We start from the raw sequence: 14,956 nt of genomic DNA on the forward strand, positions 1-14,956 counted from the left end.
TCCAGTGTGGTGAAGGAAAAATCACGCCTCTCTGAAAGGTGGTATAAATCTGTGTGCCCCGTCTTACCTGCTGGCTCAATAAGGAGCTTGTCTGAACTGTACTACTGGTAATAGGTTAATTTACTACCACATCCCACTATATGATGCAGTTGTATACAGGCTCTAATAAAAACCACAGATTGCATGACAACATATAAAACTTTCTGTTACACTCCACGCCAATGGCGCACTCCTGTTCGAAAGATTTTCAATCATACTTCAGAGCAGTGAACCTCTGAAGAGGTTTAAATAAGGTTATGAATCAGTGGGTAAAGGATTTGGTAAAAGTCTCTGAAACTACATGACATATGAGGAAGAAGACTGACAGGTTGAAGGCATGAGATATTTTTTTAATCTCTGAGAGGTGTGAAGTAAGGTAAGTTTGAGATCAAACACAGGCAAACCGCGCTCCTGCTCACCGTAATAAGACAGCTTTCCTTTCACCGAGTTTTTTCCTCTGCTGTTCTCTGCCACACATTCGTACATCCCGGCATCCTCCTGCTGGAAGTAAGGGATTTCTAAAACTCCACTGGCTTTATTTATGTCCACCTTCCTGGTAAAGGAGGCTCCATCCACTTTTTTCCAGCTGATTGTTGGCACAGGGCTAAAACCACAAAAATACACACACACGCAAAAACAACATATATCAACACTGGTGTTTAACATAATAAACTGGTGACAGTCCATGCTAATATATTCATTGGTTGTTGATTGTTTATTTGACTTATATGGATATGGAGCCACCTTTTTGTGACAGAAAAATGAAGAAGGCTTGTACAAATATTATGTGTAGAATTTAAAAATCTTTCTACAATTATTGAATTTGCACAATTTCAATTATACAAATTTATGCATTTCAAAAATGTCTTTGAAAGCAACTTTCAAATATTAGAGCTGCAAAACTAAAAATGGCCAATGAGTATTTTGGTATATTACTGAGATCTACCTTCACTTAATATATGAGAAAGAATAATGAATATTAGCAATAAAGTGCTTTTAAGTAGAAATAACATGAAACATGAAGTTGTGAGTGTTTCTTTTCTTTACAGTCTGTGAAACAAGAAGAGTATTTTTTTTTTTTGCTCTTACCATGCAGCTTACAATGGCAAAGCAAACAGCTCAGTGTGTAGTTATGAAAGTGGCGTAACAATTCACAGCGGGACGTACTTTCCAAGTGCAAAACATTCCAGTTTGACAGTGGAGCTCTTAGCAACGGGGACAACTTCAGGAAACTGCACTTCAATCTTTGGCTCATATTCGCCCATCACACCTGCAGTTACAGAGAGAAAAAAGGGAGAGATGCCTCACATATATGAGGGGGGATTCTTTCAGCTTAAGGACTGAAAAGGTCACAATGAAAGAAAATCAAAACATACTTTAGATCACTATGTGATGATGCTGTATATGGGCTCTAAGAACTTCTACATCTCACTCTGGGAGATGTTTTTGATTGCATTTGTTGGCTTGTAGATTTAAATTTCAATTATTTTCTATAAATGCACAGTGAAAACGTTTAACTTAATGAGTCAAGTCAAAGTCATAAATGATAGAAATGATTACACTCATGTATTTTTCATCCAAAACAAGTACTGTTGCACATATAATTTGTATAATTATACACAAAAACACATTCTGTGAAAGAAAACTAAATAAAATAAAAATGTATACTGTTTTTGTACAACATGTTAAAAATATAGACACAAACGAGTGACCCCAGGACAGTGCATATATTGCTATGTAGGTGGGCTGACCTCCTTTTACATATTCACTGTAAACACCTCTTACTTATCCTGCCATCATCTCTTAATCTAAAAACAATGACATTAATTTCTATGTGATGGTAACGTTGTGCAAATTAGTCAAGCTGAGAAAAGTATATGTACCTTAAACAGTGACAGAATTACTTTACCAATTCCTTAATGGTATCACACACTTTTTTAATACATGTCAGTATATCGTATTTGTATATTGTATTCTATATTTGTATTTATGCTACTTAAGCTTTTGTGCACCATGGGAAGAAAATATTGTGTAATGACAATAAAGAGTTTGTTCTTGAAAGGCCAGTTTTCAGATGTGCAGGCATTCTAGATTAACTTTAAAACTACTTTAAAAAAAGATTCATTTACCACTTTCTAAAATAACATCATGAAATGCACAGTGCAAAGAGGTTGCCGTGCCTGGAATGTATAAAAATAAATTCATCTGACTTTGACAATAGTGTTTCCATCTTTTCAACAATCAGATCAGAGAATATCAAAACACTCTGAAAACACTCTCAGACTTGGCTGTGAAAATTGCCAAGTTTTAATGAAAGTCAATTATAATTTAATTAAAAAACAAAAAAGCCTTTCTCAATTTTACATGTCTCAAAACACAGTCCCTGTGTGTATTTTTAGTAAATAGCTTCTTTCATACCATCAACGCGCAGGACCAGAGGTGTTGGTGGACCTTCAACGCTGCTTTTGGTGACCGTGTTGGTGACTACACAGGTGTAATTCCCCACATCAGAGGGTTCCACTTTCGCGATGTAGAGATTGCCCGTCTTCTGGGACACAAATCGCCGCGTGTCCTGGGTGACATACGAGGGGTGCTCATTGAAGATCCATGTGAAGCTAAGTTCTGTGAACGCAATCAAAAAGCAGCAGATGAAAAACACATGCTGTGTTTGAGCATCGCCTACACCCATATACAGATAATGTGTGCTTCATCAGCAGCCTCGTCACTTCAGAGGGTAAGTGGATGCCTTCAGGGATAAAGCAATTAGTGGATTGGACTGAGCACCAGCCTTCCTTGATTAAAAACACAATTTATAATTGAAGCGCAATTACTCTTACTCACTGTTGAATAAATGTCCTCAATATGGTAAAAGTTTCATACGTCCACTAATCTGAAGTCATGATGCTGTGAATATGAATAATTTGCTATTCAGAGAGTAAGAATTCTGTCATAGGAATCCATAATAACACATAATAAGTGAGTTTTCCCGATTTAAACCCAGCTTAAAGTAAAATTCAACTGTAAGTGGACCATCCTTAATTTTACGTATGCTGTTTAATTTTTATTTCCTGTTCTTTATTTGACTAACCTTTTCTTTCTGGGATTTATAATCCAATAAGAATTCAATTAAGCAACAGTGGATGTACACAGAAAAAAAAGCATCTCCCCTTGTGGTTGTTATGTAGCTACGGAAGGCCCTAAATCAAACTTTAAGCTGCACCTCCTGCATAAAAAAACAGTTCAACGCCCAATAAAACCAATTTATTACAGATTTGGTTATTTGGTATTGTGCCACCTCGTCTACTATTCATCATCCATGATAACAAGCTTCTGGAAAAGCCTCCCAGTACTATCAACCAAATGGAGTGCAGTCAGAGAGGCTTTGCACTAACAATCAGCAACATTATAAAAAAGGAATGATGGTGTTTTGACATATTGACACTAGGATAGATTGCTCTGGACCATATTGCATCCCTGTTCCCAAAAGCAATCTTGGCTGTTGGTAAAAACTTGTCTAAGTGATGATTCTGCACTACAGTACAGGGAATAATTGAGATGTGAGTCGGACACTCATCTACTGACTCAGTATTCTTCACTTCTGCTCATTAGGGGTCAAGAGGATGTGTGGGCTTTGGCATATTACTGCTAACCTTGCAGATCACAAAGTGATACAGAGATCATAATCTTGACAACGTGTGTAACAGCTTTGATTATTTTATTCGTACTACCCTGGTCACCTGCATTCTCTTCTTTAACTCCTAGTCACAGGAAACTGGCCTGACGTCTCGCCAGATGCAACCTGTAGGGCCCTAATCTGAGAGCTGAGTGGTAAAATGCAAAGAAAAATCCTAAAATTATGACATTTTCAAAAAATCCCTGTACACAGCTAGGAAATCCAGGTAAAGATAATGGCATCTTAGCCCTTAAGAGAGTTATTAAGGTGAAAAACTGCCAGGAGAAGGGAAGAATTTCAAGAGTTTTAAGCTTAAGAGTTTTTTAAGGAGTTGGAAAACCAGCAAAGACAATCATCACAGAAACTGATGAAAGCTGAGCCAATTTCTATTAATATGTAGGTAAATAAATATAAGCAAAGACATAAAACAACTTTCAGCACTTTATAAAAAATGCACATCTGTTTTCATACTGTGTGTTGTAGGCACTTTTAAAGTAGTATCTGTCGCTTCTTTGGTCAGAGTACCTCTGAGAACATTCCTAACTAACACCTTTCTAGAAATGTTTACACTAACTTAGTCTGTTTTATATTCCCTGTAATTATGCCAGCCTCTTTCCTGTGACCCTGTAAGTGAGTTTTTGTTTGAGTTCCTGTATAATGAGCATGTGAAGGTGTTCCCTTTTTACCAAGCACAGAGCAGATTTTTATATGCATTGGAGGAGTAAAGGACAGCCTGACCTTGTGATCAACACAACTGCAGATTGAAACTTGGACCACATATTTCAATCACACCTTTCTCTCCAAGAATGTGTCAGTGATGCCCAGAACTCCAATATGAGAAATAATTTTTACAGTATGTAAAATCATGTGTGTAAGCGCCCTCTTTTTTTGGCCTTGGTGTGTGGCTTCTTCTTTGGATTTACCTTTTGAGCATACTGTATAATGTACATGGAATTTGTTACCACCATACATATTACCTCATGTTTCAAAAAATTAAATACATGAAATAGTCAGTAATTAGTGAATAACAGAAATATGGACAGGTGCATATTTTTAAAAAACTTGATTCAGACAAAAACAAGTACTGCCCCCAACTGGTTCTTCTGTAGGTTTCTTCCTCTTAAAAGGGAGTTTTTCCTTCCCACTGTCGCCAAGTGCTTATTCGGAGGGGGTTGTTTGATTGTTGAGGTTTCTCTCTAATATTACAGGGTCTTTACCTTACAATTGAGGCGACTGCTGTTGTGATTTGGTGCTATATAAATAAAAATAAAATTGAACTGAATAGAATTGAATTGAACTTGTATTTTGAATTATTTAGCAAAGCTAAGCTAACAACCTTCTGACTGTACGCTTATATTTAAGAGTGGGATTGTTCTTCTCTCATAACTCTTTGCCAGAAAGCAAAGAGGTGTATTTCCCATAACATTGAACTAATCATTTAATTATAGCCATAGCACTTCACTTTTAAGGCATCTCCTAGCCTCTATGACTTACCAAACATAAATTCTAGCTCTATCCATTCAAACCGCAAAGGGAATCATTGAAATATCCTCCTCTCTCATAAATAATACATGCCAGCTCTCATCCAGGCATTTCCATGTATATTTAATGTCTGTTTTTGAAACAATACCCTCTGTAGATGCAAAGCGTGACACAGTGAACAGCAAATAAGAGATTACTAATTGGTTAGTTAAAGATTTATGGTGAGAAAAGGAAGCAGGAAATAGAAATTGGAAAGCACCATTGGCTGTATCTTATGATTTGACTTAAGAGCCTACTATGGATGGGCAGTAATGGAATAATGCAATCATGACTGACAGTGAGTGGCAGATTTTCATTTTGTTTCCATTTAGCCTTTGTATAATGAACAGGCAGCATCAATTCCCCCTTAATGATCTGAGAAGAGGAAAGAGAAATGGAACATGACAGGCCAAGGACATACTGAATCAAGAGTGGGTTTTTGCACAAGTGTGTATTATATCAAAGAAAAGTACATGCTCAACTTTGTGTCAAAGTTTACTCTCACAAATCTTTTACCTCAACAGAAACAACCATCAACCATGGCTTCCTCTCTGTATTCATAATACAAAAGCTCACTGAAAAGGCTTAGGTCATGCACACGGGAAAAATCCCTGCAAGCAATGTGGGCTGTTACTAGCCAGCGAGCCCCCTCTGTTTTGGACGAGATGCACTGGGTTGACAAAACAAGTGATTTCAGCCTTGAGTAAATCTGAAAGGCCCATTTCCATTAGGGAAAGGAGGTCAGATGCATTAGGTCCTGGACTAACCAGAACAGCCATTCAAACTGTCTCAAAGCAAAAGATGATACAGAGTGACGTCTAATGCTAATACAGTGCAGCACAGGGAAAGAATTATGTCGGAGCCCCTCTTGGACACTTGACAATATTTCGATCATTTCGAAACGTGCATCAACACTCTCTTTCAGCTTTAGAACATCCTGGCTGCACCACACTACTTCCTGCTGCGGTCTGAAGGGTTTCGAGGCGTCGTTAAAGTGAAATAATGGCTTCCTGAATCATGCATGGGGCACTGAAATCCTTTACAGGAGAGATGAGGCAGATCCGTGTCCAAGACCACATTTTTTGCTGATCGTGAATTATGTCCTGTCACCCTTTATGAGAACATGCCTTACTTTCCAACACTATGGCAGTCTATTTAAATGCCAGTCAGGATTTTCTGTATCAGATGAAAAACAATACAGCCACAGAGCCATAGAGCATCCCATTATATGTCTTTGCATATTCATTTTTCAGACCTTACCAATTTTCAAGTTTTTGTTTCTTTTATTCTAAATAATCTTTTTTTATATATATATATTTGACAAGATCAAACCAAATTTCTCCAGTGAACCTAATCTAATTTGAACAGCTAGATCAGGTACAATATAGCCATGCAGTGAAAATGAGCAGCCGAACCAAGACGAGAATGTGTGGGCGTGTGTGGATATGTATGAATGTGTAAGCATTCATGCATACTGTGAGCTACCCTTTCAGCGAATATGTCATAAAACTGAAGGTGATTCATCCTATAGCACATCTTAACATCTCCGTCAATCGCTATTATCCATGATGACAGCTGAATTTGACAAAACGTTGCCAGAAAATAGAGTATAACAGGCACTGGGCAAGGCCTCTAGAACGGCTATCAGTCTATTTGTACATTACTGGTTTGGACAAATGCAAAGAAAACAGCAGCGAAACAAACTGGCCCAGCTGAAATGAATTTGACCAAGTATAGCAATTACACCACTATAAAATTATGTTGTGACAGTCTGAAAGCACTTAATATGAAAATTGGATTTTTTGGAGATCCCTCTGTTTCACATTATCACAAGACATGTCCCGCATTCTATTTGATTGTGTTTATTTCATTCAGCAGCAGTTTAGAAATTTATCAGAAAACCAAAAAATTAATTTCTGTTTACTTGAAAGATGCCTGTTCTAGCAAGAGTTACGAGTTACTTCAACATTATTTTGGAGTATTATTATATTCAAAATAGAAACTTTTCAAGAAATGTTTAATGGCTTTTATCCAGCAGGTTCTTTGTTGCAGTTAGTTGTTGAGGAATTAATAAATAGGCAAAACAAATGTTAACATAAAAATTGTGCTCATCCATTTGACATGTTTATAAAACCACGATAATTACTTTAGCTGGTGCAGCCTTGGGTGTGTGCACTTCTTCACCAATTATTCTAATAAAGCCTGTTTTGTTCAGTAAAAAAAAAATAGCGTGTGTGCTGAATTGGTGTCTCCACTTGGTTCCTATTCAGCCAGTTGTTCCGCCTACTCCTTCCTTCATCCAACCTTCCACCCAGACTGAATAGACTGCTGCCCCAGTACTCAGGCTTGCTCCATGTCGTCACTCACTTCATTAAATGATAGCCCACACCACACTATTCAGGGTAGCTGTGATTTAGAGTGGGCAGCTTGCCTGAAAGCCTCATCTTATGTGTTGTGTTAATGCATTAGTGGTTAGTGTATCCCAGTACTTGGCTTGTTAACTGTTGTACATAAAAGCCTTACTATCTCTCACTTAGTGACTGCTAATTATTTCGTGAGCTATGTTGCTTTGTTATTTATCCATGCCATTTATAGACTGAGGCTCTTGGAGGCTGCACCAGAAAGTAGTTTCTCTTGTTTGCCACAATTATCATTCAACTACATGTTGCAGTATGCCGAGGCAAACAAGTTTTTGTGTAGTGGTGCTCCGTCTTGTACCTCTGTTTAGCCCCTTTTTGCAACCTATTTCACATGGCAGCTGCCATCAGCCTCCAGCAACTGGTCACCAACCCCTTAGGGAATACACATTTCCCCTGGTGACTGAGGGTTGCCAGATCATCATCAGCGGATTCCTAGGGCTGTATGGCTGGGGCCCATGCAAAGGGAATTTGTAGGTAGGTAGGTAGGTAGACTGCATTTAGCTTAATTTAAAAAAATGGGTCATGCCATTGCTGTGCATCTACTTATCATTCCTTTTTAAAAGTAGGTAAAGACTCTGTATGAGACTGGATGTGACAGATATGGGCTTGGTACAATGTAACACACTGACAACAATCGCTTCAGGACTCCAGTCCCAAATGATGGGCGTCACGTAGGAAAGAGTAAGAAAGGCGTATGGAGTTTATCTAAAAAAGATTGCATGTGGGAAAAATTGACATACAATATCAACATGAATTATTGAATAGAATCACAGAATAAATCTATTTACATTTGCCTGAAGGAACCCCCCACATCACCACCACCATATCTCCAATGATTTAGTAATTTTTTTTAGCCAAACATGCTGGCACTCATCTTAGCAAACATCTATGAAAAATGATGTTGTCACAAGATCCGAGATCACAGTCACAACAAAGCAGCTGGAGTTCTTGAACAAAGTGAAACATCAGAAGACTAGAGAACCTTCTGAATGTCATGCAGAGGAGTTTATAATCAGAGATGTTATATTTCGGATTCTAATTCAAATGAAATGGTACCCTGGTGATAAATGGGAGCGGAGTCACAAAGATGAGTACAGAAGTAGTACAGAGTACAGTACAGAAACCCCTGCTGATTTCACCATCTGTTAGTTAAAAGTAAAAACAATGTATTTCTTCACTCGTAATAAAAATAAGGCATAACATACATATATCTATTTTTTTACAAAAGCTGTGAAACTAAAAGAGTAACACTCTACGCATGCGAAGAAAAATTACCAAGTTCCAAAAGCTTTTAAAAGGTGCACATATTGTAAGATTTCTCACGTATCTCGCATATTGTGAGAGTGAAACTCTCAGCTGCTGTTAATGTAAATAAAGCTGGATTATGTATTATAATTATTGTATGGTTCAAGTGCAGACTTTCAGTGCAGACATAATTTTATATACATATATATACATATATATATACATATATATATATATATATATATATATATATATATATATATATATATATATATATATATATATATATACATATATATATATATATATATATATATATAATCTGGACTTCCTATTCTGTGCTACCTAAGGCTTTTAGATGTTACTGAGGTTTGTTTATTATTTTTAAGAATGTAAAACATTCTGTTGATTTAGTCACTCCCAAAGTTTTATTTTCCCATCTTGTGGGGTTTCTTTTAAGCCAAATAATTGCCTCCCTCACTTGTTCTGCCAGCTCTTTAGGTCTAATATTTAAAATTACAGTGAAAAGTTATAAAATACAAATTCAATACTTTGAATGTGCTCATTTGTCATGAAATACCAGTGAAAGGGACCAGACCTCACCTGGCCATGAAATTGCTTGTCAGGCAATAGTCCAATTAAATTTGAATTTGTATGAATGTGGTCTGTAACCAAAAATGACTGTAATTCCTAAATAGCTAATGCAAGTTTTTTGTAAAGCCCCATGAATTAAAGCTTGAAGTCTATACTTCTGTATGTGACTCATATCGATACCTTTTTTTAAGTAAATGAATGTAAATGTCTTTTTGATTAGGTGACTGTACATACAATCAGTACAAGGAGACGTCAGTCAGGATTAATTAAAACCTCATTTTTGTCCTCTTACCCAAAGAGAAGACTGCCCACAAAAGGTAGTCAAAGCACTCACAGTGAGACATTGGGCAGGTGATTTTACTACAGATGGTGCTGTAGCTGAAACTCGAGACAAATATGCATATCTTCCTGATTAAACAAGCGCTGCTGTCTTCTACATAATGCATAAACTACTGGATTAAGATTTCTGTGCCCAGTTTTTTCCAAAATATTTTTGGACACCGTCATGACACTGCTATTACAGCTCAACACTCCAGACAATGCTGCTGTTCAGAATGTGTATTTTGGCTTGTGGACACCTTAGAGTACTTGTCTGTAAAAGAGCTATTACATTTCAAGTCTGCCAGTTGTGTGCATATGGCTCATTATTTTAACTTGTCTTGTTACGACAAGGTGAGACATCTCATTTCAAACACAAAACATAGCACAACAAATATAGGCCTTCTCTTCAGTTTGCAAATGAATGAGACAAAATAGCTCCGTTTGTTCTGCAGGTTTAACGCCCCAGTAGCATAAATGAGGGTTATCGTCTAAAAACCAACACCTTAACAACGTCTTTCATTCCAGTCCCAAAATTAAGGACTTGCAACTTCATCTGGATGTAAAACTTGGCGTACTTGTACTACAGAGTATTAGGGCCATAAACAGTGTTCATTTGGGGAATAGAGTTGAAATTTCGAGATTAAAGTTGAAATACTACTTTGAGAAAAAAGTCAAAATGTGGAGATTACATTTCAAGCCAGACAACTGCCACATCTTCTATACCTGCTACGAAATGCCTCATGTAGATGAGTTAGTGAAACAACTTGATCAGCTGACTTAATGTGTATTGCGAAGTAAGCCTGAAACCTCTCCTCTGTTTCACAATTAAATTTTTAACTAACCTGTGACTGGCAGCAGGACAATACTATTATATTTACAGTAAAACCCTCTGTCATGTGCACTAACATTACATCCACGCAGTGGATAATTACATTCAGCCTTACTGGCAAAAGTCAATCTTAAGACCGGTGTGTAGGAGTTAATAGCACTGGATGCTAGCTCGCATTGATAATGTCATAGATGAAAGCAGATGATGTGAAGCCAGCAAGGTATCTTCAGAGAGAGGCTCAATTACTCAGCCTGGCGGGACCCCAGCCGCAGTCAGCCTCTCCAGTCTGTATGCCAAAGATTTTCCTCGCCCCCATTGAAAATCAGGCTGACAGACCAGAGTGTCCCAAAGTAAAAATAACTCACTTCGCTGACTTTAAAAACACAGACAAACAGACAGGGGATCTGAGCTGGAGAACGCAAACACTACTTCCACTTTGTTCAAGTAAAGGAGAAGATAAGGAATCAGAGAGATGATACCACAGTATTTCTACGTTTCTAGTAAAAAAAAGAAAAAAAAAACAGATTTATGTAAGGAGGATATTAAAGGATATTTAAAGAAAATGAAATGAAATGGAAAAAACATTGAGAGCAGTCCATCTTACCTCCAGAGTGGGGGGGAGGGCCACAGAGCAAGACCACTCCTTGACCTTCACGAACCCTCACTGGACTTCTTCTCTGAGTCTTGAAATTCTCCAAGTCTGTTTACCACAACACAAAAGCAATAAAGCAAAAATAATCATTTCATTTTTCATGAAAGCCATAAGCACACAAACACAACAAGTCTGGGTGTTTATAGAGCTAAAAAAAATAAAGAAATGCACTGCAACTCATATATGTGGTTGCTCAATAATTTCATATCTAGTTAGCGCACGGCAAGTGACCAGAGTTTAACGGTGTTATATGATATGCATGCCTGCTGTGAAATACTGGTGGTAGTTTTGCATAAATGCAGACATGGTTCTATAAAGTCCTAAACACTTCTGACTGGAGCAGAAAGCAATTCTTCAAGTATAAGTCACACATGAGTGAATTTAATTGGAACGGCGTATTGTTATCACTTTCTGTGTTTCATCCACTGCACACAGACCAGCAACAATTAAATGACTAAGACTGAAACATCATTTGTATGGAGGCCGATTACTTGTTGACAACCTGCTGAGAGAAAGCAAATAGAGACAGCAATCCTTGAACACTTTGCCTTTTCTTGCCTGCTGCGGCTCTTGGAGATATCGCAGGCGTAGCAGCCAAATACGCAGCTGCCATATAATGACATAATCAAGACTGAATTCAAAAACAGGGCGAAAGAATGCAAAACTGACACCTCCTGTGTGCGAGCACAGTAGGATGAGCGTTCGCAAAATAAAAGCAGAGCGTGATCTTTTCAGACCTTGTGACTAATGGAAAAATTGCATCCAGCAGAATGTTATCACAACTGAGAGCTTTTGTTTCGGTTCACAAATGATTTTATGAAAATCTCCTGTATGGCTTTCACAAATTAATTAGCAGATCATAACTTTTTTTTTTCATTTGGAACAGACAGGTTTAATGGATGCTTCGTGACCATCTTAAACTCAGGATGAGCTATGGTTGACAATTACATGCAGCAACATTTAGGTTCTTTCTGGTCATCCAAGACATAAATACTACCACAAGCTGCTGAGGCAATCTAGAAAATATTATATTATATTATATTATATTATATTATATTATATTATATTATATTATATTATATTATATTATATTATATTAGGCAGTACACACTGTCATATTATATAAAAATAATAATTCATGCTAGTAATCACTGTAAAAATCCATAACAAAATAATAACTATAAGATATAATTTCACTGAATCTCTTCTTCTTCACATCTATTATCTATTTCACACTGAACAGAAACGAAACTTTTAAGACCATTGCAATTTAAAACACTGGTAAGCCTGGAAAAATGACCGTTTCTGGCTGATCCGAAAATACAAGTTTCATCTAATTTTATCGGCTTCACTGAATATATTGAGATTTAGTAGAATCTGAACAACACAACTTCACAGGCATGCTTTTTTCTCAGACTATACAATGAGATAATGGCTAGTGTCAGAATGAAAACATGCCTGTTGCATTAGCAAAGGCATTTGTTTAGGAGACTCAAGGTTAGTTAATCTTGTTTCAGGATGTAGGAATGCACACAAGAGTTATTAGGGGGGTTTTTTAGTGCAGGAACTGGACAAATGAAAATTTTAGTGATGTAGTGATTTTTTTAAATGGACGTGATTACAATCCATCATGAACAGGACATGAAAGTCATGTGGAGTTCAACACCTACATGAGTGCAGACATGAAGCCTTTTTTCACAGCAGACATTTTCAAAGTGTTCTGTCAGACCATCTCTCCCTTCTGCTACACCCAATATACACACAAAAGATCAAGAGCACTGGGATTACAACCAAAACCGTGAGAACATGGCCGCAGGATGCTATTCCGATGCTTCAGGACTGTTTCCACTGCACAGACTGGGATGTATTCAAGGTGCAGGACACTGACAATCGTGTCGCATTGGACAGTTACACCTCCACTGTCTTGGACTACATCTGTTTCTGTGTGGACAATGTAACAACTTGGAAACGATTCCGTGTGTTCCCTAATAATCCACCCTGGATGACACACGGAGTTCAACAACTTATTCGAACAAGGAACAACGCTTTCAAATCCGGGGACCAGGAGGCATATAGTGCTGCCAGGGCCAACCTGAGAAGAGGCATCAAGACTGCCAAGCAGCAGCACAGGAGGCGTATCGAGGCCAGGTTTGAGAACAACACAAACCCAAGGCAGGTCTGGGAGGGCATCAGGGCTATCACGGACTACAAAAGGAGAACACCATCACCCTCAGCCGACAGTTCTACTCTGGCTGAGGATCTAAATCTCTTTTATGCCCGTTTTGACAGGGAGAACACCGACCCTGTCCTGTCCCCTCTCCCCTCAACCGACCCTGCTCCGGTCCTGAGCACTCATGAGCTGAGGCGTGTGTTCCGGAGCATTAACACCAGGAAGGCGGCCGGGCCGGATGGAGTGCTGGGCCGGGTGCTAAAAGACTGTGCTGCGGACCTGGCGGACGTCTTCACCTCTATATATAACACCTCGTTGTCCTGTTCACTGGTACCATCCTGTTTCAAAGCAGCAACCATCGTTCCCATCCCAAAACAGTCAAATGTCACATGTCTGAACGATTTCAGACCTGTGGCACTCACCCCCATTCCCGCCAAATGCCTGGAGAGACTGGTCATTAAACACATCAGAGCTGCTTTTCCACCATCCCTGGACCATCCCCATCGCACCAGTTTGCATACAGGGAGAACCGGTCAACCGAGGATGCGATCGCCACAGTGCTGCACACATTACTGAAGCACTTGGAACACAGGAACACCTATGCACGGCTCCTCTTTGTAGACTACAGCTCGGCTTTTAATACCATCCGGCCATACAAACTCCGTCCCAAACTCCACCAACTGGGACTTAACTCCTCTCTGTGCAACTGGATTGTGGACTTCCTCACTAACCGTAGACAGAGTGTCAGAGTGGGTAAGAACACCTCTTCCACCCTTGTGGTCAACACCGGTGCCCCTCAGGGGTGTGTTCTGAGCCCTCTGCTATACACTCTCTTCACCCATGACTGTATTTCCTCCTGCGCGTCCAATCTCATTGTTAAGTTTGCAGATGACACTACAGTGCTCGGACTTATATCCAACAATGATGAGACAAACTATAGGACAGAGGTGCAACAACTAGAGTCATGGTGCCACGACAATAACTTGGTCTTAAACACCAAAAAGACCAAGGAGATCATTGTAGATTTCCGGAAGAGGGGTCATAACAACCATCTGCCTCTCTTCATTGGCAGTGAGGCGGTGGAGAGGGTGAGCAGTTTTAAATTCTTGGGGGTAACTGTGACCGAGGACCTGTCCTGGGGCAACCATATCACCTCAGTTGTACGGAAGGCCCAACAGCGCCTCTACTACCTGAGGAGACTGCGGAGCGCACACATTCCCAGATCTCTGATGTTGAACTTCTACAACTGTGCCATCAGCAGCGTTCTGACGTATGGATTTCTAGTGTGGTTCCCCAGCTGCACCAAGACCGATCAGCAAGCACTCCAGCGGGTGGTGAAAGAAGCTGGCAGAATTATTGGAACAAGTCTGCCAGAGATCAGTAATATCTTCCCCACTCGCTGTCTGAGGAGGGTGCACAGTATCCTGCGGGACCAACATCACCCTGCGCGCCACCTTTTCCAACTGCTGCCCTCAGGGCGAAGGTACAGGTC

The 14,956-nt window shown here is 39.0% G+C and overlaps 1 protein-coding gene across 1 annotated transcript in view; it reads right to left on the minus strand.

The window, feature by feature from the left end:
• cntn3a.1 (contactin 3a, tandem duplicate 1) overlaps positions 1-14,956 on the minus strand; it is a 77,416-nt gene that overhangs the window by 28,880 nt on the left and 33,580 nt on the right. The window contains exons 5-8 of the mRNA XM_026153117.2: positions 11,247-11,342; positions 2,458-2,661; positions 1,207-1,309; positions 459-643 (exon numbers count right to left, since the gene is read on the minus strand). Coding sequence (XP_026008902.1) covers positions 459-643; positions 1,207-1,309; positions 2,458-2,661; positions 11,247-11,342 — 588 coding nt within the window. The remainder of the gene's footprint in view (positions 1-458; positions 644-1,206; positions 1,310-2,457; positions 2,662-11,246; positions 11,343-14,956) is intronic.

This window comes from Astatotilapia calliptera, chromosome 20 (genome assembly GCF_964374335.1).
Source record: "Astatotilapia calliptera chromosome 20, fAstCal68.1, whole genome shotgun sequence".
NCBI lineage: Eukaryota > Metazoa > Chordata > Actinopteri > Cichliformes > Cichlidae > Astatotilapia > Astatotilapia calliptera.